Consider the following 23,277-nt stretch of genomic DNA (forward strand, 5'->3'; position numbering starts at 1 on the left):
GGATCCGTCTTCGGCCGGCAATGACCCTGACGAGTGATATATTGCTTGGGTTAGCTTGGTATACTTTTGCGACGTGTTGTACCCGTCGTGTTTTCTCTCCGCTGCTTAACTCTGAACTTTAAACTTATATTTTGTATAATGTTTTACTGAGTTTATGTTTGTAATAATACTTTGAACTTGTTGTAATAACTGATATGCATGTGTTGTAAAATATATGGTTGTGATATCTCTGGACTCGCCTTCGTGCGGGGTATGCTTGTTCGATCCGAGATCCAGTGGTTGTATCGGGACGTTACCCGACAGACCAAGAATTGTTCTGTTTGAAGTGCGTTGAGTCGGTGTTGCCTTTATGGTGATCTCCAGCGCACTTGAGCCAGGATAATTCAGGTGGTTCTGCCACATTCAGCCGGAGAGGGGCGCTGGCCGGAGGCCGCGGCCAGCGACGGCAGGGGCGTCGGCGCGTGCCTCCCGATCCGATCTGATCGGGGGAGGGGGGGCTTCTTTTTTTTGACTTGGGAATATGAGTAAAGGGATACCCAGGGGCAATAGGTCATTTCCAGTGTTGAGTCCCACCTGTCAGGGCATTGCTTCCGTTATCTTCTAACGGCACATGGACGGAAGGGTATAGGGGTAAAGATAAGTTGGTAGTAGGACATACAGGTGCGACTGAAAAAAATAGGGATATGAAGGTCAAGAACACTTAACATAAGGATAAACAGGTAAAAGTCTCAAAGAGAGATTGTTGAGCTTGCTTGGACTTTATTGGTTTGATTAAAGTGCCATAGGTTTAGAAAATACTTCAGGTATTTCTGACGAGGATAAATTATTCAAATTTGGTTTAAATCCAAATTGGAATAGTAGATTGGTCGTAGTTTCAAAACAAACAAATGCATCACACATGTCGACCTTTATGAAAATTTCAAATTTCGAAAATATTATTATTAGTTATTCCCAAAACTATATTTAGTTATTCCGAGGCTAAAATAAAATAATTTGAGTTTCATTGAAATTCAAAACGGTCCACATTTCTAGTCAAATTGGACAAGTCCTACTTGTATGATACGGCAGTCAACGCTATACCTGACGGACAGTTTAACTTCGGCCGAAGGAATTCAAGTTTTCAACTCTCCAACAGTAAAACTCCACACTTTGTATTATGCGGTGTTCAAGCTTTATACAATATTGAAATTAGGCTAAAATCTAAAGTTAACTGCGAGGCAACATACGCTCGCTTAATATGCAAATTGATAACATTTAGTTACACCTTTAATTCTCTTTAATTTAAATATTTATACTACTTTAGAACCTTATTTTGGACAAATGGAGCTCCGTCCTGGCGTGGTGGCCTGACCAAGCCAGCCCTAGCCATGGTCGTGCATGTTTCTTCAACGGCAAGGCCCGAGGAGCAGTCCGAGGTCAATGCTACACGATCATGTCTGAACGAGTGGTTTCACTAAGAACGCATCTCGAGGAAGAATAAACGTGTAATTGCGAAAATAACTTAAAGCTCTCATGTCGTTCGTTTCTCGACAGATTTTTTTATTTGAAACAACTATCGGCTGATCTTTGCTGCCCCGGTTCACAATGCAGGGAGAGGGAAACACGAGTTTTGTGTCCGCCTGTCTGTCTGAAAGGAAATAAAGAGCATCCTCATCACTCACTCGGATCAGGGTAGTCCAATGCAGACTCCACTCATAGAGTTTAAGGCCGTGTTTGATTGCCTCATGTAAAGTTTTTGAAAAGTCATCTTTCTACATTTGAAGTACTAAACATAGACTAATCACAAAAATAATTACAGAACTCGTCTGTAAATCGCGAGACGAATCTAATGAGCCTAATTAATCCGTCTTTAGATGTTGTTTACTGTAGTATTACTGTAGCAATTTAGCATCTAATTACAGCCTAATTAGGTTTATTAGATTCGTCTCGCCATTTACAGACAGCAGTCGCAATGCGTTTTTTATTTCGTCTAGATTTAAGTCTCCATGCAGGTGCCGGAAAAAAAAATTTGGAATTTGAAATTTTGCAACCAAACACGGCCTAAGTCTCAAAGACTCCATCACAAGAAACTATACTTTTCAATGTAAAGTGTGTTATTTTAATTTATATGACTCACTTGTCTCTCTCACATTCATTCTTGATTTGCGTGAAGACTTGGAGTCTTGATTTCTCTCCCTCTCTCTTTCATAAATATACTGGCACATCAGCAAAACACAATAAATATGAGGTTTAGACTCCATAGTAGAGTCTGGGTTGAGACTGCCTCATGCGCCAATAGGGTTCTAGACTAGGTGGGCCCTCCTTTCCTAAAAAGAAACAACAGCAAGAAACGCTGGCTGCTGGACCCACCGCGCAGCGATAACACAACACGGTGGTGGCCCCCCCCCCCCCCCCCCCCCCCCCCTACCGCTAGTTTCCCCTGTTCCTCCGTCCAGCCTCCCTCCCGGCAGGCCGTGTTGCCCTTCCCGTCGGCGGCGCTACCATACATGGCCACCTTATCGGCCGTCTCCGCCATTGCCGGCGGCTTCGGTGCGGCGACGGCGACCACCCTGAGCTGGAAGGTAAAGCGCCGGGAGTGTGGATTCGGACGGCTCTGTCTGTGCTCGGTAGCATGCATTTATTTATTTCTTCGCCCAATTGTTTTTTCCAGTTTGTGCTTAGTAATTACTAGCACACCACAATTCAGTAATTTCAGCCCAAGTGAAATACTATAGTAGCTTGTCTTAGCTGTTTCTTTCTTTCTCCTCGTCCTCGATGGTTCGTGGCTTGCCTGCTTTTTCAATTGTTTTTTCTCAATCGTTTTTTCCCAAAGTAGAGTACTTGTTGCCTCAAGCAAATTCAGAGTAATGGCGAGTGTGTTTAGAGTTTTTTTTCCTAATAATGAAGGAAAAAAGAAATAAACACCAGCGGCTAATCCGGCCCAGGTGCCGGCCGCTCAACAGGATGTGATACAAACTTTTTTCCCCCTCTCATTTGGGGGTGTACCAGCTAGACCATAACGGAGTTTCCTGATTTGGAATTTTGGATAATTGGGTTGAACATGGTTTTTGATAGGGAACAAAATTGTAAAATCCTCCTACAGTAAGTTACTCTGCCTGCTTCAAGATCTCACCTCCCAAGGCATTTTGTTGCAGAGAGAGCCAACTATGCTCCATACATGTTTTTTTAGGGGTGTAAAGAGGTGATCCTTAGATGCACCTCCAACACAAAATTTTGAATTAAAGAGGGTTGGAGGTGCACCTAAAAGATATCACTTTGCACCCCTATGTTTTTTTATCTGTCAAAACAAACAAAAACTACCCTACGTTTTCACCTCTCCTCTGAATAATCTGACTGTGCCACTGAAACTTTCAGGGAAGCAGGGTTTCAGGCCGGAGCCTCATCTCCATGGGGGCGACGAGAAGCCGCCTCGTCTCCCTGCGAACACCTCGCTTCCGCGTCTACGCGGTAACGTCCAGCGGCGGTGCTTGCAAATTTTAAATTTCCCCCCCCAACAGTTTCGATCTATCTGAACTGGGAAGCGACACCTGCTGCTGCAGGCCAAGCCGGAGACGGTGAGCAAGGTGATGGACATCGTGAAGCAGCGGCTGGCGCTGGGCGCGGACGCGGCGGCGGCGCTGACGCCCGAGTCCAAGTTCACGGACCTCGGCGCCGACTCGCTCGACACCGTGGAGATCGTCATGGCGCTCGAGGAGGAGTTCAAGATCACCGTCGAGGAGGACAACGCCCAGAACATCACCACCATCCAGGACGCCGCCGAACTCATCGACAAGCTCGTCGGATGATTCCATCATTTTATTTTATTTTTGTTGGAAGAATGATGAACGTTGTTGGTTGGCCAGGATCGATTTTCTTCTTCTTCCTCTTAGCTCCTTTCCAGCCTAGCGTACGTCTTTACTTTATTTGTTTGGGCTCCGATCCCCAGCTCTTGTTCCCGCCAATTTTTAGCTGTACGTGACGTGGCTGCGTCTTTTTGAAAGATTCTTCATGTTAGGATTCATCACCATGTTCCTGCACCGACGCACTTGTGAATTGTCAGTACAATCATTGACGAGGCATTGGAATATCATTTTCACAAGATTTGTTTGAACTCTCTGTGTGCCAAACTGATATAGTGGAAAATTGTTGCTTGATTCGGAATTCATGCTATATTGCTATATATGCTGTGGATTGGTACAGATCATCACCTAGTTAGTCCATCCATACCTTTGTTTTGAAATTATCCGAAAAAAGATCCCATATGATTGTCTTGTTCCAGTTTTCCTTTTTACTCCAGTGATCTAATCCAATTATATTACATGGGTTAATTCTTTACCGATTACATTATTGACTCCAAAAAGATATAAACATGCATACATACTGTGGAAAAGAGAACAGGAATAGTTAGCACTGCCATCAAGCACATTCCGTGGCCACATGAATGTTGAACATATATATCATTCTGTTCTGCTGGCAACTAGCAGCAGTGCTTTTCTCTCACACCAAATCAGCACCGGCCACCAGCTAGCTAGCAATATTTTTCTTTCACAGCAAATCAGCACCACCAGCTACCCGCCACAGCCAGCCGAACAGAGTAATAGCGAACGAAATCAGCTTCGTTCCAATCCATATGTTGGTTTGCTGTACTTCCATCGGTCATGTGTACTCATCTGAACCTAAATGCATGCGTCTTTGCACGGGTCATAAAAGCGCAAATGAAATTTCATACCAAACAAGTATCAAAATTCAGGCCAGGGCATCAGATTGGACCCAAATTAAGAGAGAGAGAAAAATAAATCATACAGTATCACGGAAGAGAAAGGCGTTACGCATTTGTATGTGTTCCATCATGTATGTAACTAATTTTGCCAAGCTATATATATTCAAGTAATTTCGACACTAGCCCCTTGCAATTTTTAAACAAATAAATAAATATACGACATTGTGTTGTCCTACAAAGAAAGAAAATAAATTATTTTTAGAGGACTTTTACAGTGCAACTGCACCGTAAAAGAGCTCTACCAGATAGGGCCGGCGTCGCCAACGGCCTTGCGCGTGGCAAGGGCCACCAGCGCCTGTCCAGGGGCGGGAACCCGATCTTCTAGCCGCCAACGACGATGATGCCCGACGCACGCAGTCATAGGGTCGGGGAGGAGGCTGTGGCCGGTCAGGGGCGCCACCACGATTAGCGTCCGATGAGGGCCGACGACCTGGAAGGGAGGAGGAGGGGGCACGATTGACGGCCCGGCGATCGTGAGATTCACGACGCACGGGAAGGGCGGGCGGGCGGGCGGCGGCGACTGGCGGCCTGGTACGAACGAGAGAGCAGATGGATTGATGGGGCTAAATTGTAAAAAAAAAAAATTCTTCCCAATTTATATTAAGCTAATAATGACAATCCTAACGGTAAGGATCACCGGGGTGTCCCACCCTAGAGGGGGAGGGGGTGAATAGGGTCGCTAATCGCTTTCTATCCTAGGCCTCAATCTATTTGCATAGGATAAACCTAACACGTCCTACGCATACTAGTTATGACTAAGGTTTATCTATACTACTCTCTACTTATCCCTAAAAGACTTGCAACCTATAACCAATCCTAATCAAACTAACTAGGAAAGTAAATGCACGCAAGATAGAGTAAATATGGAAACGTAACACGGTAAGTAAAGAGTTAAGGAAGAGAATATGCAAACTCCCGTGAAAACACCAAGACACATGATTTAATGTGGTTCGGTTAGGACACCAAGTCCCTCCCTACGTCCACGGCCACTTGTCCAACACAAACAAGTGTGATGCCGAGTCTCTTCGCTTGATCACCGTCTTGCGTTCGCCACCAAGGCTCCCGACAAGCAAAGCCTAAGTGACCCCAAGTCACCAAGACAAGGCCACCGCCACCGTCTCTCTCAAAGCGTCACCAACGGCACCGTCTTCACTATCGGAGCTTCTCACCAAGAAGGGTCTCCTTACCCGCACAAAGTGTCGTTGCCGCTCTACACCAAGTCGGAGGGTCACACGACGAATACAATGATTGCTTGCCGCAGCAAGACTTTGCTCAAGGTTGATCTCGCAAGATCAAGTCCTCCCAAGCACTAAGCTTTTCAAGCTCACACTTGCACTAAGCTATTCTAAGTTTGAATGTGGCACTAAGCTCAATATGGTGGATGGAGTTGATGTTGATCTTCAATAGAACTTCCAGTCTCCAACAACCTCAAATGACCTGGCCTTGGGGGTATATATAGGCAGCACAAGCAAATATAGCCGTTGGAGAAAAGCTGTCAAAAAAATACTTAACGCCGGTTAATCCGACACACCTCCAATAGCCATCGTCGGTTCAACCGTTGATACTAAACAGCCCGCCTCAAAAACTAGCCGTTACGTGTACGGGCAATCAACCGATGCTGCGTCGGTTTAACCGGTGAGTGTAGTTGTCCTGTGAACTCTGAAAAACAAACTCTTTGGACAATTGCACCGACGTTCACCAAGACCCGATCGTCGGTTCATCCTGTGTATAGACCTTGCCTCAGCTTCTGGGTCCATTGCACCGACGTTTTCAACTTTCCTAACGTCGGTTCAACCGGTGAAACCAAAATTCCTGGTGTGCTCCAAGTCAATGCACCGACATGTCATTTTTTCAGCGCCGGTTCAACCGGTGATACTAAAGTATCTCTGTCTTGATTTCTTTGACTTGGATTTCTTCACGGTCTCTTCAATTCTTATCATTTGTCATCACGGTCTCTTCAATTCGGGCCTAGTTACGCCTATCTTCTCTTTGTCATCACTTGAATCTAAAAGCCTGAGAATGGTCATCTTAATAATCATATTAGTCCAAGTGTTGTGTTGTCTATATCAATCACCAAAACATTATATTGAAATATGGCATGAGAGACCATTTTCGCTACACTAACCCTTCTAATAAGCAGTTGGATCTTTTTTATACTACATACTATCAAGTGGTAGTATTGTGCATCGTAAAAGACCTCTATTTTTAACTCGTGCATTATGGTTAGGATTACTCACTCACCTCTCTGCTCATCTATCTTCATAGAATCAAAGCACCGACCAGCGACCACACGTGATGAAGTGTTTTTTAAATAAATAATATGCATACTACTGCGTTATGGTTAGGATTACTAATTCACAGACTCGCTCATTTGTTCATCTCCACTGAATCGAAGCACGGACCAGGCGGTATGAAGCTACTATACTAGCTACTAGAGGGCCGGTCCAGGGCAGAGCAATGCTCTGCTTGTACACTATTCGAGCGGGGTGGGGGGGGGGGGGGGGGGCACATGCCCATATATCCTACACAACAATACGATTACACCGACTCCGATCCATCATCATCCCTTATAGCAGGGTGGGGGGCGCCTTTTTTTTTTTGCTTGTTGACCCTTTTCACAAAAGATTTTCACAAATAGACCCATGATAAAATGATTTCTGTTTTTGTATCCAGGAGGTCAGCGCCACATGTCGTGGCACCGACCTTTCACGCCACATGTACACCGACGTGGCAGTTGACGTGGCCGAGGTCGGCGCCGTAGATCTTGACGCCATAATCTTGGCGCCGAGTGGGAGCAATAAAGAGCAGACGTTCCTCCCTTCCGAGCCGACCCGCCTCTCTCTTCTCCCTCTCTCGGACGCTCACCTCGCTCGGTCACTCCCCTTCTGCGCCGCCGCAGCCCCCGCCCGCCGTTGTGGATGGCCTTGCCGAGGCTCAGCGCGGCAGCCCAGGCTCGGCTTGGGTGGGCACGACGCCCACCGCGGCTCGGTGAGGTCGGCCACGGCACGCCCTGCCGCGGCGGCGGCGAGGCTTGGCCCGGCCAAGCGAGCAGCGGAGGCCCGCCTTGGCTCGCCGGCGTGGGGGCGGCCGCAGCAGCTCCGGCCTCCGGCTCACCGCCCTGCCCCGCGGCCCACAGACGCCCTGCCCTAGCGTCAAGGTGAGATATTTGTTCATCAATTTAAATATGCTAGTTCAGCTTAAAGTTACAAATGGTTAGTAATTAATTAGCAAAATTGTATATAGAAATTTAGTTTATACTTGATTTTGTAATTTAGTTAGTAATTTAGCAATTTAGGTAGTAATGTAGCTAGCAATTTAGCTAGTACTTTTGTAATGAATTCAGCAAATATTTAGTAAGTTTCTGCGAACAATGAATTTAGTTCGACATTAGTTAGAAATTAGTAAGCAAGCGTCAATAACTTGAGATATTTTGAGGTTGGAATTAGTTAGAAATTAATTAGCAAGTCTCCATATATGAACCATTTCATTTATCTACATTGTATCTGTAATTACTCTCGTGGGGGGGTGGGGGGGGGGGGCACATGCCCATATATCCTACACAACAATACGATTACACCGACTCCGATCCATCATCATCCCTTATAGCAGGGTGGGGGCGCCTTTTTTTGCTTGTTGACCCTTTTCACAAAAGATTTTCACAAATAGACCCATGGTAAAATGATTTCTGTTTTTGTATCCAGGAGGTCAGCGCCACAGGTCGTGGCACCGACCTTTCACGCCACATGTACACCGACGTGGCAGCTGACGTGGCCGAGGTCGGCGCCGTAGATCTTGACGCCGTAATCTTGGCGCCGAGCGGGAGCAATAAAGAGCAGACGTTCCTCCCTTCCGAGCCGACCCGCCTCTCTCTTCTCCCTCTCTCGGACGCTCACCTCGCTCGGTCACTCCCCTTCTGCGCCGCCGCAGCCCCCGCCCGCCGTTGTGGTTGGCCTTGCCGAGGCTCAGCGCGGCAGCCCAGGCTCGGCTTGGGTGGGCACGACGCCCACCGCGGCTCGGTGAGGTCGGCCGCGGCATGCCCTGCCGCCGCGGCGGCGAGGCTTGGCCCGGCCAAGCGGGCAGCGGAGGCCCGCCTCGGCTCGCCGGCGTGGGGGCGGCCGCAGCAGCTCCGGCCTCCGGCTCACCGCCCTGCCCCGCGGCCCACAGACGCCCTGCCCTAGCGTCAAGGTGAGATATTTGTTCATCAATTTAAATATGCTAGTTCAGCTTAAAGTTACAAATGGTTAGTAATTAATTAGCAAAATTGTATATAGAAATTTAGTTTATACTTGATTTTGTAATTTAGTTAGTAATTTAGCAATTTAGGTAGTAATGTAGCAAGCAATTTAGCTAGTACTTTTGTAATGAATTCAGCAAATATTTAGTAAGTTTCTGCGAACAATGAATTTAGTTCGACATTAGTTAGAAATTAGTAAGCAAGCGTCAATAACTTGAGATATTTTGAGGTTGGAATTAGTTAGAAATTAATTAGCAAGTCTCCATATATGAACCATTTCATTTATCTACATTGTATCTATAATTACTCTCGTGTTCTGCATACAAGTAGATGGACAATGTAGTCACCGTTTATCATGGAGGAAGTGTCGAGTAAGATGATTTTTGGAAATATTAGATTTGTTGGAATGCAAAGGATCCCTTTCTTGTTCGTTAGACGTCCGTTGTTTGCTGAGGTGCTTGCAAGGGCTCTTGATCAGATTCATTGCAATTCAAATGAGGGTGAACTCAAAGTTGAAGGGGTACTTCACTATGTTAAATCAGACTTAACTTACCATAGTCGGCTGCTCACAATTGCATGCCAGGATGATTGGGAGAATTACATAAATGGTGTCATGAATAATGAAATTCCAGTAATGGATTTGCTAGTGCGCAAGTTGTCAAGTGATTCAAGCCCTCGTATGCATTCTCCCCCTCGTAATATTGCCATTCACGCCCCTCTCCACGCTCGTGGGTTATCGCGGGAACAAGAGTTTGCCGGACCTCCTGACCCTCCAATACAAAACCGTCCGAGAAATGTGCAAGATACGGTTTTGGTCTCTAATGCAGAATCCGGCCCTAATTTGGATGGCAATTTTCCTGATCCCGCCGCACATTGTCGTAATCATGATGTTGTAACGACTGCTCATGAGATTCCTTTGAGTCAGAACCATCCAAGTAAGTCGAGTGGTCTTTTACACTCTTGATTCCAATTCACGTTTCCACTTTCATATGAATATTTCTAATTCACTTAGCCAATATTTTACTTCATTATGGTGTGAATGCAGTAGACATTCCAAATAATGCAGCTGTTCCTCCTGTGCCTCCAGCAACCAGTACCGGAGTACCCCATGGAGTTGATTTCCTTCAAGCATTTATTCATCTTCTTTACTTGCTTGTAAAGGTAGGGGTTCATTGGCTCTTGATCATCACTTGAGGAGCTTTGGCATGCCTCCTCTTCTTCCTCTTCACTTGAGCTACCTTTGATGGCCATCTTCTTCAACTTTTTGACTTACTTGCATGCAAGTGCACTATGTGTTGGTGAAGAAGGTGGCGCTCCTGGCTTGATATCATGACGTAGCTCATGGGTGATCACCTTGTTTAGGACTTTGTTTGGTGTCATTGTGTTGAGATCTTTTTCATATAAAATTGTTGTCACCAAATCATAGTCCGGCCTTCGGAGTGAGTGAAGGATCTTGCGAATGAGTTCCAAATCTTCAATTTTCTTCACATCTAAAGAATTAATCTCATTCACAAGAATATTCAACCGTGAGTACATAGCTTCAGCATTTTCATGATCAAGTTGTTTGAAGCTATTAAGTTTATCAATGAGAACATGATATTTTTCATTTTCAACATCTTTTGTGCCTTCATGGTTCTCACTAATAGTTTTCTATAAGTCATTAGCATTTTCGCAAGCAAACACACGGTTGAACACATTTTCACTAAGAGAGTTTAAAATAGCACACTTGGCTATAGCATCATATTGCTTCTCTTATTGACTATTACTCTTAGTTCCTTCACTCGTTACTCTCCAAACATTTAGGCCCTTTGCTTGGAGGTGTGATTGCATCAAGATCTTCCACCGTTGGAAGCCCGTGCCATCGAAACGTGGAGGAGATTCTAGAGAATCTATCCCTTCCCCTAAAAGAGCTAACTCACTAGGCGGTGAAGCCTAACCGATCAAGTGAGCCGGTAAATACAAATTGCCAATAGAATTGGCTTCCTTTGTGAGAGGAGTGAGTCATGGCTCTTATACCACTTGAAAGGGATCGGGTGCTCTAGCCTAAGAGGGGGGGTGAATTAGGCACTCTCAAAACTTAGACCTATGGCTCCAACTAGTTTGCACAAAACTTAAACTAAAACAAACTCTATAGATGTGCAACTATGGTTGTTCTAGTGTGAAACCCCTATCCCAAAAGAATTTAGCAACCTATAGCCTTTCCTATCAAGAAACTATTTTATGAAAGTAAATGCATATAAATTGCTAGTATGAAATGCGGAAGCTTAATGAGCGGGATAGGAGATAGCAAACTCTTGACGCGGGTGTTTATCCCGTGGTTCGGTTAGCCACAAAGGCACACCTACATCCACGTTGTTGTAGCACTCACTAAGAGTATTGCTACTCGGCCACCAAATCTCTTCCGTGAACACAATCACGGTCACCTTGGCCCCGAGTTCCACTAAGGAGCTTCTCCACAAAGGATGGGGTCTCCACGTCCCCCCGCACAAAGTGTCGTCGCCGCTCCACACCAAGTCGGAGGGTCGATGACGATGCCGGCGAGCTTCACAGCTCTAAGGGGCCGGCGCACCAAGCTCTTCTTTTGGTTCACTAAAGAACCACAGCACAAAGGCTCAAGGCCTTGCAATCTCACTCACTAAGAGCTAATCTAGCACTCACACTTTATAAGGTTAGTGCTCAAGGATAAGGATATGATCAATGGGCTCTTGTATGGCTTGGAGATGATCTTGGGTGTGTGTGTGTGACTTCTAGCAACTCCAGCAAACTTCAAATGACCGGGGTGAGGCGTATATATAGGCCATCAAGTCTTGTAGCCGTTGCTCCAACGGTCAGCAGAAAATCTGCGTATCATCGGATGAACCGATGCCTCTGGCTGGGGTAGCGTCGGTTCATCCGGTCACTCTAAGACCCGAAGTAGCCGTTGAACTCCTGACAGCTGACACAGTGACCACCGGTTGAACCGATGCTTAGCCGTCGGTTAAACTGGTCACTCACAACACTCAACTAGCCGTTGGCCCTCTTCTCTTCTGCTGGCGTCATTGCATCGATGGTATGCACCGATGCTTCACCGGTTCAACCGGTGCTAAAGACTTGGCTCTTACGCGACTTGCATCGTCTCTGGAACACAGTACGTCCAATGCACCGATGCTTCTCTTGACACCATTGGTTCATCCGGTGCTTCACTTGATGTCCAGAGGCGCATAGACTTGTGCCACCCAATAGGGCGTCGGATGCATCGATGCTAGGGCATCGGTTCTTCCGGTGCTACTGGTTTCGGTAGAACTCGTCCAATTCAGCGTTTCTTTGAGTTCTTTCTTCGTGTTTTGCTTGGCATGACCTTTTTACTTCATCCATGAGACTATAAATGTTCTCTTAACAAAATCATTAGTCCCATTGATTGATTTTTCATTTGATCACCAAAATCACTCGAAATGGCATAAATGGTGCCATATTCGTTACAATATAAGATTCACATATTTCTTTTATTTTTTTTTTATTTTTATGTTAAAGTTGGCTGCAAAGTTTCAATCCATCCGTACTTTTTCGACTCTTCTCTCAGTTCTACCTCAGCGTTTAATTCAAGGGTTTTTTTGATCTATGCCATTACAATTTTCTAACTTCTGAGATACGCCATTACAATTCACCTATTTTGAAACTTGCCATTACAATTCTTCGTTTCTTTGAACCGTGCCATTTTATACGTCTTTGATGCCCTTGGACTCACTCGCAGACCTGCGTATTTTCGTATGGCCTAAAATGCCCCTACTGCTTCTCTCCCTTCAACTCACTGACGTGTGGGCCCCACACGTCAGTTTCTTCTTCAACCTCTGGCCTCCACCCCACACGGCTCACTTCAGCCCTCCCCCGCCACTGCCGGCGGCCTGCTCCCCTCCGCCCTCACCGCCCCCTCCCCAGCGAGCTCCTCCCGCCGCTGGCGGCCTGCTCCCCCTAGGGCGAGCTCCTCCCCCGCCTGGCTTCGCGCGGGCAGGCCGCCGCCGCGCCCTTGCCCGGGCTGGCCGCCGCCGCGCCCTCGGGCGGGCTTGCCGACGCCGCGCGAGGAGGCCAGTTGCGCGGGCTTGCCGCCACCGGCGGCCTGCTCCACTCCGCCCTCCCCCTCCGGCGTGAGGAAGGCCGCGCACGCGAGGAGGGCGCCAGGGAGCTGCAGGTGCGCCTGGATCGGGGTCGGGCGGTTCACGAGGACGAGATCCTGGGCGCCCTGGGCGGCAAGGAGCTGCAGGCAGCGCGGGAGCTCGTCCCGGTGCGTGGCCATGGGGGTGGCCATGAGGTGGACGCGGCGGAAGGGGTCCGGGTGCCTGGCGAGGGCGTGGGACACGAAGGCGGGGATGCGGGCGGCGGCGGCGTGGGTGGGGAGCAGGTGGTTCGCGCGGCGTCCCTGGCAGGGAGGCGGCCACGGCGACGGGCCCACGCGAGGGCGGCGGCGTCCCTGGTGGGATGCAGCCACGACGGCGGGCCGTGGAGGGGCTCTCCCGGCGGGGAGCAGTCCTGCGGCGGCAGGGGGGCGGAGGTGAGTAGCGCATGGTGGAAAAGAGGAAGAAGGTTGAAGAAGAAGCTGACGTGTGGGCCCCACACGTCAGTGAGTGCAGGCAGGGAAGCTGCAGGGGTATTTTGGGCCATACTAAAATACGAGAGTCTGCAGGTGGGTCCAAGGACATCAAAGACATATAAAATGGCACGATTTAAAGAAATGAAGAATTGTAATGGCAAATTTCAAAATAGGTGAATTGTAATGGCGTATCTCAGAAGTTAGGAAATTATAATGGTATGGATAAAAAAACCCTTAATTCAAGCAGCGAGAGAAGGAACAATCCTGAGCATGACGTCAGCGTGTCGCCGCGCCGCCATCTGCTTCCTCCCCGCCGTAGCAGACGTGTCCGCATCTTGCACCGTCCAACTCAAACCCCGACGGTCGGATCCCGCCCGGCGTGCTCTACACCTCCGTCTCGTCACCCCCCTTCCCCCGCCCCTCTTCCTCGAAGCCTTTTTTTCTCCCCAAATCTCGCGTGCTGCCCCCGACCAGCCCCCCCCCCCCCCCCCCCCCCCCCCCCCGCGCGTGCGTGGCCGTCGATTGGCGCTGCTGCTGTGGTGCGGGAGCGCTCGTTGCCGGCGCGGGCTGCGGATCGAGGCCCGGGTCGGCGGATTCGGGCGCCGCGGACGAGACCTAGGCGGCGGTGCGCCGGAGTTTGTGACGGACTTTTGGGCGGCTGTTGGTGGAGGGAAGTAGTAGTAGGAGGTGGGGTTGCATATGCGCGTGACGGTCACGCCCAAGGACGAGGAGCGGCTGGTCGGCTTGATGGCGCGGGAGCGGCCGCGGTCGGCGGTGGTGACGGCGGGCGGGGATTTGGTGACCGCCCCCGGCGGTGGCGAGGGGTCGGACGGGGACTCGTCGGGGTCGATACAGGAGATCACCGCCGACGACTTCAGGAAGGACTCGTCGTCCGGCGGCGCGTTGGGGGCCGGTGCTTCGGCGCCGCTGAGATCTAGGTCTTGGACGGGCCCGCCGGCCATGGGGTACATGGCGCGGAGCTACGGGCAGGCGTTCCACAGCTTCGCGTGGCTGCAGGCCGTGCAGAAGAAGCCGCTCGTGGCGCGCCCGGCCCCGGAGGAGGAGGTGGACGAGGACGAGGTGGAGCACGCCGTGGACGACGCCTCGGACGGGGAGAAGGAGGAGGGCGAGATTGAGGAGGGGGAGGCTGTGGAGGGCTCGTCCTCGCCCCCGCGACCGCCTCCCGAGACCATCGATTTGGACTCCGATGAGAAGTCGGAGTCGGTGGTTGCAGAGGGGTGCGGCGGCGCGGCGCCTGCTACGGCCGCCCAGGAGGTGGAGGTGGACTATGACCAGCGCGTGGGGAGTATCCTGGAGGAGCTCGAGATGATCTCCATTGAGGAAGCTGAGAAGTACGGATGGATGCTTCATGTTTTTGTTGAAGTGTGGCTTCAACGTCAATTTTGAACTCTGAGAAAAACCAGTTTTCGTGCTGATGTGTTGCAGGTCGTTCGAGGGCACGTGCGCACGTCTGCGTACATGCTTTGAGAACCTGAAGCCGCTGTACCCGGAGAATGGGAGCCCAGTGCAAATTCTTGATCCCCTAGTGCACCAAGCGTTCATTGGAATTGACACACTCACCACTGTAAGGCCTGGACCAAGTGTAGGTTGGTTCCCTTCCTTGACTACAAGGCTGACCCTTCACATTGCATTGCTGCAGGTGGCGAAGTCGTTCAACTTGCCGAGGAGGGAGCATAATAAGACAATGCTTTTGAAGTACACGACTCATCTTCAGCTAATTACAGAAGAAAACTGCCACATTTTGTGTGACTGAAATGATTTCCTCTGAATGATGTAGGTTGTTGTTTCACATCAAGAACAGATATTCATGCATGCTGACACCCGACCAGAGAGATGAGGTCAGTAATGTTTCTGTTCTGCTACTTGCGAGCTGAATTCTGAAGTTGCAACCTCAATTTTCTGTCCTGTTCCTGTGCATCAGCTGGACAGCCGTGTGAGGCAGTTAGTTTTCGAGGAAAAAGACAACGTCAGTGACCCAAGTACCAGTGCTGGCACAAAAGTGACAAATGTACCGGATACATCTGGTCAGATTTCATCAGGGAGATTGCCATTTGAATCTGGAGCAGCAAATCCATTAAGTGCCTCTAGCTTGCTGAGGTTGGAAGTACCTGCAAAAAGGATTAGTCCCTTGTTGGATCTTCATGCAGACTATGACGAGAACAGCTTACCTTCGCCCACACGGGATAATGCACCTCCTTTTCCTGTGCCAAAGCCTGTTGGGTTTGGATCATTTCCAATGGTACCTGAGCGTCCATCTTTCCCAGAGAGAGCTGAGCCTGGAAGGAATTCGATATATCCATCCTTAAATGATCCTCTGAAGGCTGTTTCATCATATCAGCAGAAGTACGGGCAGAAATCTGTCTTTCCAAGTGATGATCTGCCAAGTCCAACTCCTTCTGGTGATGAGGGTAAATCTGCAGACAAAGGAGCTGATATATTTGGTGAAGTTTCCAGCATCCCAGCTCCAAAGAAGACTGCACTGCCAAGTACAAGTCAGATGCCTGCCTCCCAACCTAACACAGTCAGCAGCAGCAATGTTAGTTATGCAGGTGGTCCACCTGGCTATGGTAAACAAGCTGAGCAGTTGGCTGCTGGTCCAAATCATGCACTAAAGACTACATCCAAAAGTAGAGATCCAAGGCTCAGGTTTTTGAACCGTGATTCTGCTGGTGCCACAGATGTGAATCAGCGTGTGAAGGATGGGAATTTGGGTGTTGGAGTTCCAATTATTAACCGTAAACACAAGGCAGCGGATGAACCTCAGGTGGATGAAAACTTGTTAAAAAGATTTAGGAATGGTTCCGGGGATCCAAGAAACATGCTGGTGCCAACAGGGAATCCGAATCAGCTTATGACCAACATGAGGGCTCTGCCAAATAGCAGTGGAACAAATACATCATTTTTGCAACCCCATCAAAGTTCTGCACAAATCAGTGCACCTCCTGCTGTTTCATTGCCGCCTTCTCTATTAAAGGATATTGCTGTGAACCCAACAGTGCTGATGAATTGGATTAAAATGGAACAGCAGAAGATGTCAGCATCGGAACCTCAGCAGGTAGCTACTGCCAGTGCCATCTCTAGTGGTATGACCAGTATTGGAACTGCTGGCATGGTTTTACCACCTGGCACTGCTCCAAAGACCACAGAAGCTGCACAAGTTCCCTCCATTAGGCCACAGGTTCCTATGCAGACACCACCTTTGGTAAAGCTTGTAATACTTTATTATGGTCTTCTGTACATACTGTTTACCTTGATTTACTTTTTTTATATGTTATTAGTCGAAGGTGTACTCTATATTCATTTAATGCCAACTCTTTTCTCTGTTAGAATATTTTACTAACATTAAGTTTATTTATGTAGAACTCACAAAACGATGCCGGTGTACTACGTATGAAGCCCCGTGATCCCAGGAGGATCCTTCATAGTAACGTAGCCCAGAAAACTGATGCAGTGGGCTTGGAGCAAGTCAAATCTAATGGAACTACTAAGCCAGATTCTCAGGGAACCAAAGATCAGACTACTTCAATGGTTTCTCAACCAGCATTGCTGCCTAGCATTGCACGGCCGTTCACCATGGGCACAAAGCATGTCGATCCTGTCTCAAATTCACAGTTAGCTGCTACAGCTCTTATGGCTTCCATGGTACAAACCTCAGGCAGCATAAATAGGGCAGATCCGAGGCTAGCAGTTGAACAGAATGGTCATAATGCTGATGCAGCAAATGCTCCTGCAATACCACTTGAAGCTGTGCAGCCAGTTAGCCCATGGGGTGATGTTGATCATCTCCTTGATGGTTATGATGAACAACAGAAAGCTCTCATACAGAAGGAAAGGGCAAGACGGATCACAGAACAGCAAAAAATGTTTTCAGCGCGGAAGCTATGCCTGGTGCTTGATCTGGATCACACTCTACTTAATTCTGCAAAGGTATTAGACGCTTTAGCCTTTGAGTTCTAAGTTTAATTGTTTTCTCATTAATGTTTTGCATACTTCTTCAGTTTATAGAAGTGGACTCTATATATGAAGAGATCTTACGGCAGAAAGAGGAACAGGACAGGTCATTGCCAGAACGCCATCTCTATCGTCTTCATCATATGAATATGTGGACGAAACTGAGACCAGGAATATGGAACTTCCTTGAGAAGGTTTGTTGTGTATTTTTTTCAAGGAAAAAGATGGAGACTTTAGTGTCTCTGCGCTGATGTTATTTTTTGACGTGTCTGTTGCCTTGCTATAGGCGAGTAAGCTCTTTGAGCTGCATCTGTATACCATGGGAAACAAACTCTACGCTACTGAGATGGCCAAGGTTCTTGACCCTACTGGGACCTTGTTTGCGGGGCGAGTCATCTCAAGAGGTGATGATGGTGATCCATTTGACAGTGACGATCGAGTGCCCAAGAGTAAAGATCTGGACGGTGTGTTGGGGATGGAATCTGCAGTGGTAATCATAGATGATTCTGTGAGAGTGTGGCCTCACAACAGACATAATTTGATAGTTGTAGAGAGGTTTGTGTCACTGTTTATTTTTATTCTACCTACACGAACTGATGGCAGCTACATTTGACTGAACACTTTCCATGAGATTTTCTGCAGATACACATATTTCCCCTGCAGCAGACGTCAATTTGGCCTTCCTGGACCATCGCTTCTCGAGATAGACAGAGATGAGAGGCCAGAGGATGGTACCCTTGCTTCTTCACTGGCGGTACACACTTGTTTCTCCACAATTGAGCTTACGTTGGGCTGAAGTCCATCTTTGATTGTTCTAACAGAGTTATTGTGCTCTCTGGGAGTAGGTCATTGAGCGGATTCACCGCAACTTCTTTTCTCATCCTAACCTCAATGAGGCTGATGTGCGAAGCATACTAGCAGCTGAGCAGCAGAGGATCCTTGCTGGCTGTCGTATTCTCTTTAGCCGGGTTTTCCCGATTGGGGATACCAAACCCCACGTGCATCCTCTGTGGCAGACTGCAGAGCAGTTTGGTGCAGTCTGCACGAACCAGATTGATGATCGGGTCACTCATGTTGTTGCCAACTCCCTCGGGACAGACAAGGTGAACTGGGCACTATCCACTGGCAGATTCGTGGTGCACCCAGGATGGTGAGGAATATTACTACTCTCATTTGCTTAAACCTTTTTTTCTACTACATACATAACCTTGTTTTCTAACTTGTCGAGATAACCCATCACATGATTGAAATTCTGTAACATGTTTGCCATCAACAGGGTAGAAGCTTCAGCTCTGCTGTACCGGCGCGCAAATGAGCTTGATTTTGCCGTCCAAACAACCTGCTGAGGCCCAGTTCTCCATAGGCCCCGGGGAAGAATTATTAGAATTATTCTTCTCGGGTTGGGATCCGGTCATGCAAACATAACATGATAAAAAAAAACTAACACACTAAGACCGGATCCATAAATCGCGACCTCCAACAGAATTCCAGGCTTTAATACAACTGGTAACAAAAAAAATGATTTATGAAAAGCCGGAAAAGAGGGGTCTGGGAGAAGCGGCCGATGTCATTATCAGAGGTGGTGAGTCACTTGGTTCAGAAGTATCTCAGAAAAGAGCCGAATGTGCGCCAAAGGGAAGTCCATTGTGCGCTCACCACGTGCCCTTTGTATAACATGTAAAATTATGCAATTTTGGTAGGAATCGTAGGTTCAGATGCCACCACAAAAATGGGATATTTTGGTAGCCGCCGTGTGGGTCACCCATAGAAGTGGCAGTTGAACTCACAAGGGCGGCAGCAATTTTGAATAAGGAAGTTTGTGCATGTATGTCTTGGGGTAACCTCTTTGGGTAAACGCTGAAAAAGGCACGTGGACAGTGACAACAGGGGCGGCTCGTTGGCTGGTTTAGTGGGTCCGGATAAAGGGTATGGAGAATTGGGAGGTGGCTGCGAATGTGATCGGTTGGTTACATGTTATTACATGTGAAAGATTATATTGAAAAAAAAAGAAAAGCGTGACCGGGTGTTACCCAAAGTGTATGCAATCTTTAGGGTTAAAACCAAAAAATCGTTAAGATTTCCCCGTACCTGACTAGTTTTTTTTTCTCCTTCCGGGTGAAAGTGCTGCCGGTCTTTGGAGTCTTCTTTGGCCTGGAGTCCACGTACTATAGGTGACTAGGTGTAGATGCTTACGTACATGTATACACGCTTTTAAAAGTTTTTTTAAAAAAACTTTATATTTATATGTGGAAAATAACATTGTTGACATTTTTGAAAAGTCATAAACGTTATGTAGAGAAGAAGTAGACAGTAATACTCTTTGAACGTTGATGAAAAATTATGACATTTTATGTTTTGTATGAGCACGTTTTAGGAAGAGCTAAAATTGCATAAGAAAAGATATGCCCTTTTGAACACTCCCAAAGGGCGACTATATTGCTACACGTTAGCAATTTTATAGGTTGGCTCATATATCCACTTCATGTAGAATTTTTATGATGCAGAGAAGAGAGGGAGGGAGAATGAGGTGGTTGCTTCCCAAAACAACCAACTCATATATTAAAATTAAGAATAATGAGACCGCTTACTCACCATTGTACGATTAGTTGGCATGCTAATCATAATATTTTTTTTCATTTTGCAAATTTGGGAATATAGTACTGCTACGATAACATCTTATAGAGGTCGTCTATTTAATCGTCTTATGATGATGTGTAATTGCATTAGATCGCCTATTAGACATGTCCAATATATACTTGCCCTAAACAAAGAAAAGAAGAGATTTTATAGTTGGATGAAATTAGGGATGAAAATATATGGGTATTATTCCTATCTTGAACCGAGCCCTTCTGAACTTTAAGAGAAAGAAAACATGAGAATCTACAGTTGGATGAAATTAGGGATGAAAATCTGTGTATATATTCAAGTTTCCTATCGTATCGGATATTTAGAGTCGTATGTTTGATATCCAATGCTGCTAACACTATTTGTCAAATAGGATCCTAGATAAAAAAAGATAATTATTTGTATTTGTTCCTGTATATATCCATTCATATCTTATATGTTTCATCTAGATAGCTGATAGAAAGAGTAAAATCATTATTTTCTAAAAAAACATGTCACTAAATTTGGTACCATTTCACATCATATCAAGAACATTTTTTTTACGTCACCATCATATGAACTTGTACTCTATCTAACTAGATTCTCGAAACGAGAATCTGACTCCCTATACCTTCGTGATAGTGCCTGGATCAGTCAGTACCACGTACGGATCTCATTTTAAAAATATATCACAATCATACAACACACTAAATCAATACACAGGTTTAATTATTATATAATTCGAAGGATTGCAGCACGGTTCCATTACAAGCCCCTCCGGCTAAAATCGAACATGAAGAAAGGCTTCAGGGCCATCCTTCATCTTGGGGATATTTCTCCACAGGCAGACTTGAGCGAAGCACGAGTCTCAGTCATACAATCAATCATCGTTAGGGTCGAACTCCGGGTCGGATCCTGCATCTAACCAAACTATTCCTAAAGAATGGAATAGGTTTACATCAGAATTCGTATGCAAGCTTTAAGGTGGCCTATTCTAGTAATTTAGTAATTTTAAGAAATAAAGTCGTGGGTTCCTATGCACAAGCAACAATATAAGTAAGTCATCATCCAATCTCAAAACTCGGGCTGTCTTGGCATCCCGAGTTCCCGGTCTGCACACACCTTCAAAACCACCAAGTCGGTGTGAAAACTCCCGTTCCTCACACCTCTATGACCCCAGACAGGAAGTAACCACAAGAAGAGGTAGAAATCAAGTAACACTATTCTAGTAAGAGTAACAGAATGTAGGGTTGTCCATGACTGTGGGCGCAACTATACATTTAACTCCGCAGAGGTCGTACACCTGGACCACTCAAAGTCAAGTCAGACAATCTGTCTACCGCCTAAACGACACGACACCAGTCATACACTAATGGTTATGGCACCATCCGGCTTTCTCGGGTCTTGGGCACATCCTCCCGCAAGAGGTTAACCCCGGGACTGTGAAGCCTCCCCACCTGGATCTGCGCCTCAGGGTTAGCAACACCCTATTTTTTTTAGGGGCGAGTCAAAAAAATAACTCGTTCCTACGGATACAGTGAGATCACTATAGCTTTTAATTCACCTCTATAAATGCATTTTTAGGGGCGGGTGACATCATCACCCATCACCTGCCCCTACAAATGAGTCACAGTTTTAGGGGCGGGCGATGGCGTCACCCACCCTAAAAGGAACATTTTCAGAGGCGGATGACGTCATAACCCGCCCCTGAAAATGGTGGTATTTCTAGGGGCGGGTGATGGCCTCACATGTCTCTAAAAATGCATTTTAGAGGTGTGGCCTAGCAGCCGATGCAGCAGGGGTGTAGGTTCCTTGGATTCTAGGGCCGCGGTGTGGCGGTGGCGTGGCTCGACGGTGATGAGGTAGGGGTAGTAGCGTCGCATGGTAAGGCCAAAGCATTGACCTTGCAGCCAGTCGGAGGCTTGGGTGAGCGCATGCTTGGGCGATGGCGTAGCCTAGGCCGCGGCATGAGTGTGATGCCCACGGCACTCTGGCAGAGCCGGACCGCATTGGCGCCGAGCTATTGGACGTGGAGTGGGGCGATGGCATGGCTCCTGCAAAAAAATGGATCAATGGCCAAGCATAGAGGACGGGAAGGTCCTAGGGTTGCTCTAAAGAGGGTTCATTGGTGGCCATAGCTCACCGGCAGCACGAGGGTGGCAGGGATGGCGGTGGCACTAATAGGTGGCTCGAGAAGAAGGTGAGGCAGCTAGGAAGCGTGCTCTAATGAGTTGAAGCCATGCAGAAAGCGTGGCAATGTCGATGTCGTTGATCGTTGTTGGGTTGGTGAAGCCTTGTAGTGGTGTCCTCGGCTCGAGCGGCTCCTCAGATTGCGGCAGCGGCAAGGGGGAAAAGCCTGGGGTCGGCTAGGGTTTGCGAACTTGGGAGCTAGAAGGCTTTGTAGGGGTAGCATTAGGGTTTTCAGGTCGCGGCGGTCCTCGACGTCTTGGCTGCACCCATGTCGTTGGCATCCGGGGTGGTGAGCTAGGGTTCGTCGTAGGTGGCTATGCTCGTTTGGCGGCTAGCGCGCGTGGTGAGGCAGGGGCAGGGCGCGCACGGCTGGTGGTGAGGCGGGGGGCGACAGGCTGTGACCAGCATTTGCTTGTCTTCTTCCCCGCGACTAGGAGGATGCGCGCTAGACAGGCGGGAGCAGGCAAGAGCAGCACGGTGTGAGGCTGGAGGAAGGGGGAAAGGTGCACTGGAGCACCTGACAAGTGGGATTGGGCGGTCAACGGCTAAATGGAAAGGACCATGTTAATGCGCGACAGGTCGCGCTAACGTGGAGCGCGCGACCTCTTCGCTAACGTGGAGCGCGCGACCTCTTCACTCTGGTCCTCTTTGTATGGAACTATGTGCAACCTCTCCGTCTGGCACATTTTTCCCAAGTTTTGCTTTCTCTCTCCCACCTGTATAGCATGCCCATGGAAACTTTTTTAACATGCAGTTGGTTTACAAAAACTATTTTATCTCTTTTATATGATGTCTATTTTGAATACTGATTGCACCATTGTATTCTACGTGACGAGACACACAAAACTAGATCCCGCTTGCATATATTTTGAAAACATTTTGCACTAGTGGCAATTTATATGCAAATTTGAGTTTGATATTATAGAAGGAGTTGCTACAATGTACATATATAAG

The 23,277-nt window shown here is 47.6% G+C and overlaps 2 protein-coding genes across 3 annotated transcripts; both read left to right on the forward strand.

Annotated features, from left to right (window-relative positions):
• Positions 1–2,406: 2,406 nt before the first annotated feature.
• LOC120644463 (acyl carrier protein 4, chloroplastic-like) lies at positions 2,407–4,090 on the forward strand. Its single transcript, XM_039921093.1, has 3 exons — positions 2,407–2,561; positions 3,355–3,447; positions 3,540–4,090. The coding sequence occupies exons 1-3, from the start codon at positions 2,487–2,489 to the stop codon at positions 3,783–3,785; spliced, it is 414 nt and encodes a 137-aa protein (XP_039777027.1). The 5' UTR covers positions 2,407–2,486; the 3' UTR covers positions 3,786–4,090.
• A 9,981-nt stretch (positions 4,091–14,071) lies between these two features.
• LOC120644464 (RNA polymerase II C-terminal domain phosphatase-like 3) lies at positions 14,072–19,624 on the forward strand. Of its 2 annotated transcripts, none has more exons than XM_039921094.1 (11): positions 14,072–14,909; positions 15,004–15,142; positions 15,218–15,273; positions 15,356–15,416; positions 15,500–16,780; positions 16,939–17,505; positions 17,577–17,723; positions 17,816–18,084; positions 18,172–18,283; positions 18,375–18,679; positions 18,806–19,624. In XM_039921094.1, the coding sequence occupies exons 1-11, from the start codon at positions 14,257–14,259 to the stop codon at positions 18,873–18,875; spliced, it is 3,660 nt and encodes a 1,219-aa protein (XP_039777028.1). In that variant the 5' UTR covers positions 14,072–14,256; the 3' UTR covers positions 18,876–19,624. The 2 variants fall into 2 exon arrangements, with proteins under 2 accessions (XP_039777028.1, XP_039777029.1); XM_039921095.1 differs by having other exon boundaries at positions 15,500–16,756; positions 18,806–19,564.
• Positions 19,625–23,277: the final 3,653 nt, after the last annotated feature.

This window comes from Panicum virgatum, chromosome 8K (genome assembly GCF_016808335.1).
Source record: "Panicum virgatum strain AP13 chromosome 8K, P.virgatum_v5, whole genome shotgun sequence".
In the NCBI taxonomy this organism is placed as follows: Eukaryota; Viridiplantae; Streptophyta; class Magnoliopsida; order Poales; family Poaceae; genus Panicum; species Panicum virgatum.

Excerpts from the sequence above, each read along its gene's own strand:
- LOC120644463 (XM_039921093.1), top strand. The coding sequence starts at position 2,487 with ATGGCCACCTTATCGGCCGTCTCCGCCATTGCCGGCGGCTTCGGTGCG. Across the intron at positions 2,562-3,354 it reads CGACCACCCTGAGCTGGAAG|GGAAGCAGGGTTTCAGGCCG; the intron begins GTAAAGCGCCGG and ends TGAAACTTTCAG. Across the intron at positions 3,448-3,539 it reads CTCGCTTCCGCGTCTACGCG|GCCAAGCCGGAGACGGTGAG; the intron begins GTAACGTCCAGC and ends CTGCTGCTGCAG.
- LOC120644464 (XM_039921094.1), top strand. The coding sequence starts at position 14,257 with ATGCGCGTGACGGTCACGCCCAAGGACGAGGAGCGGCTGGTCGGCTTG. Across the intron at positions 15,274-15,355 it reads AATAAGACAATGCTTTTGAA|GTTGTTGTTTCACATCAAGA; the intron begins GTACACGACTCA and ends TGAATGATGTAG. Across the intron at positions 18,284-18,374 it reads CCCTTGCTTCTTCACTGGCG|GTCATTGAGCGGATTCACCG; the intron begins GTACACACTTGT and ends CTCTGGGAGTAG.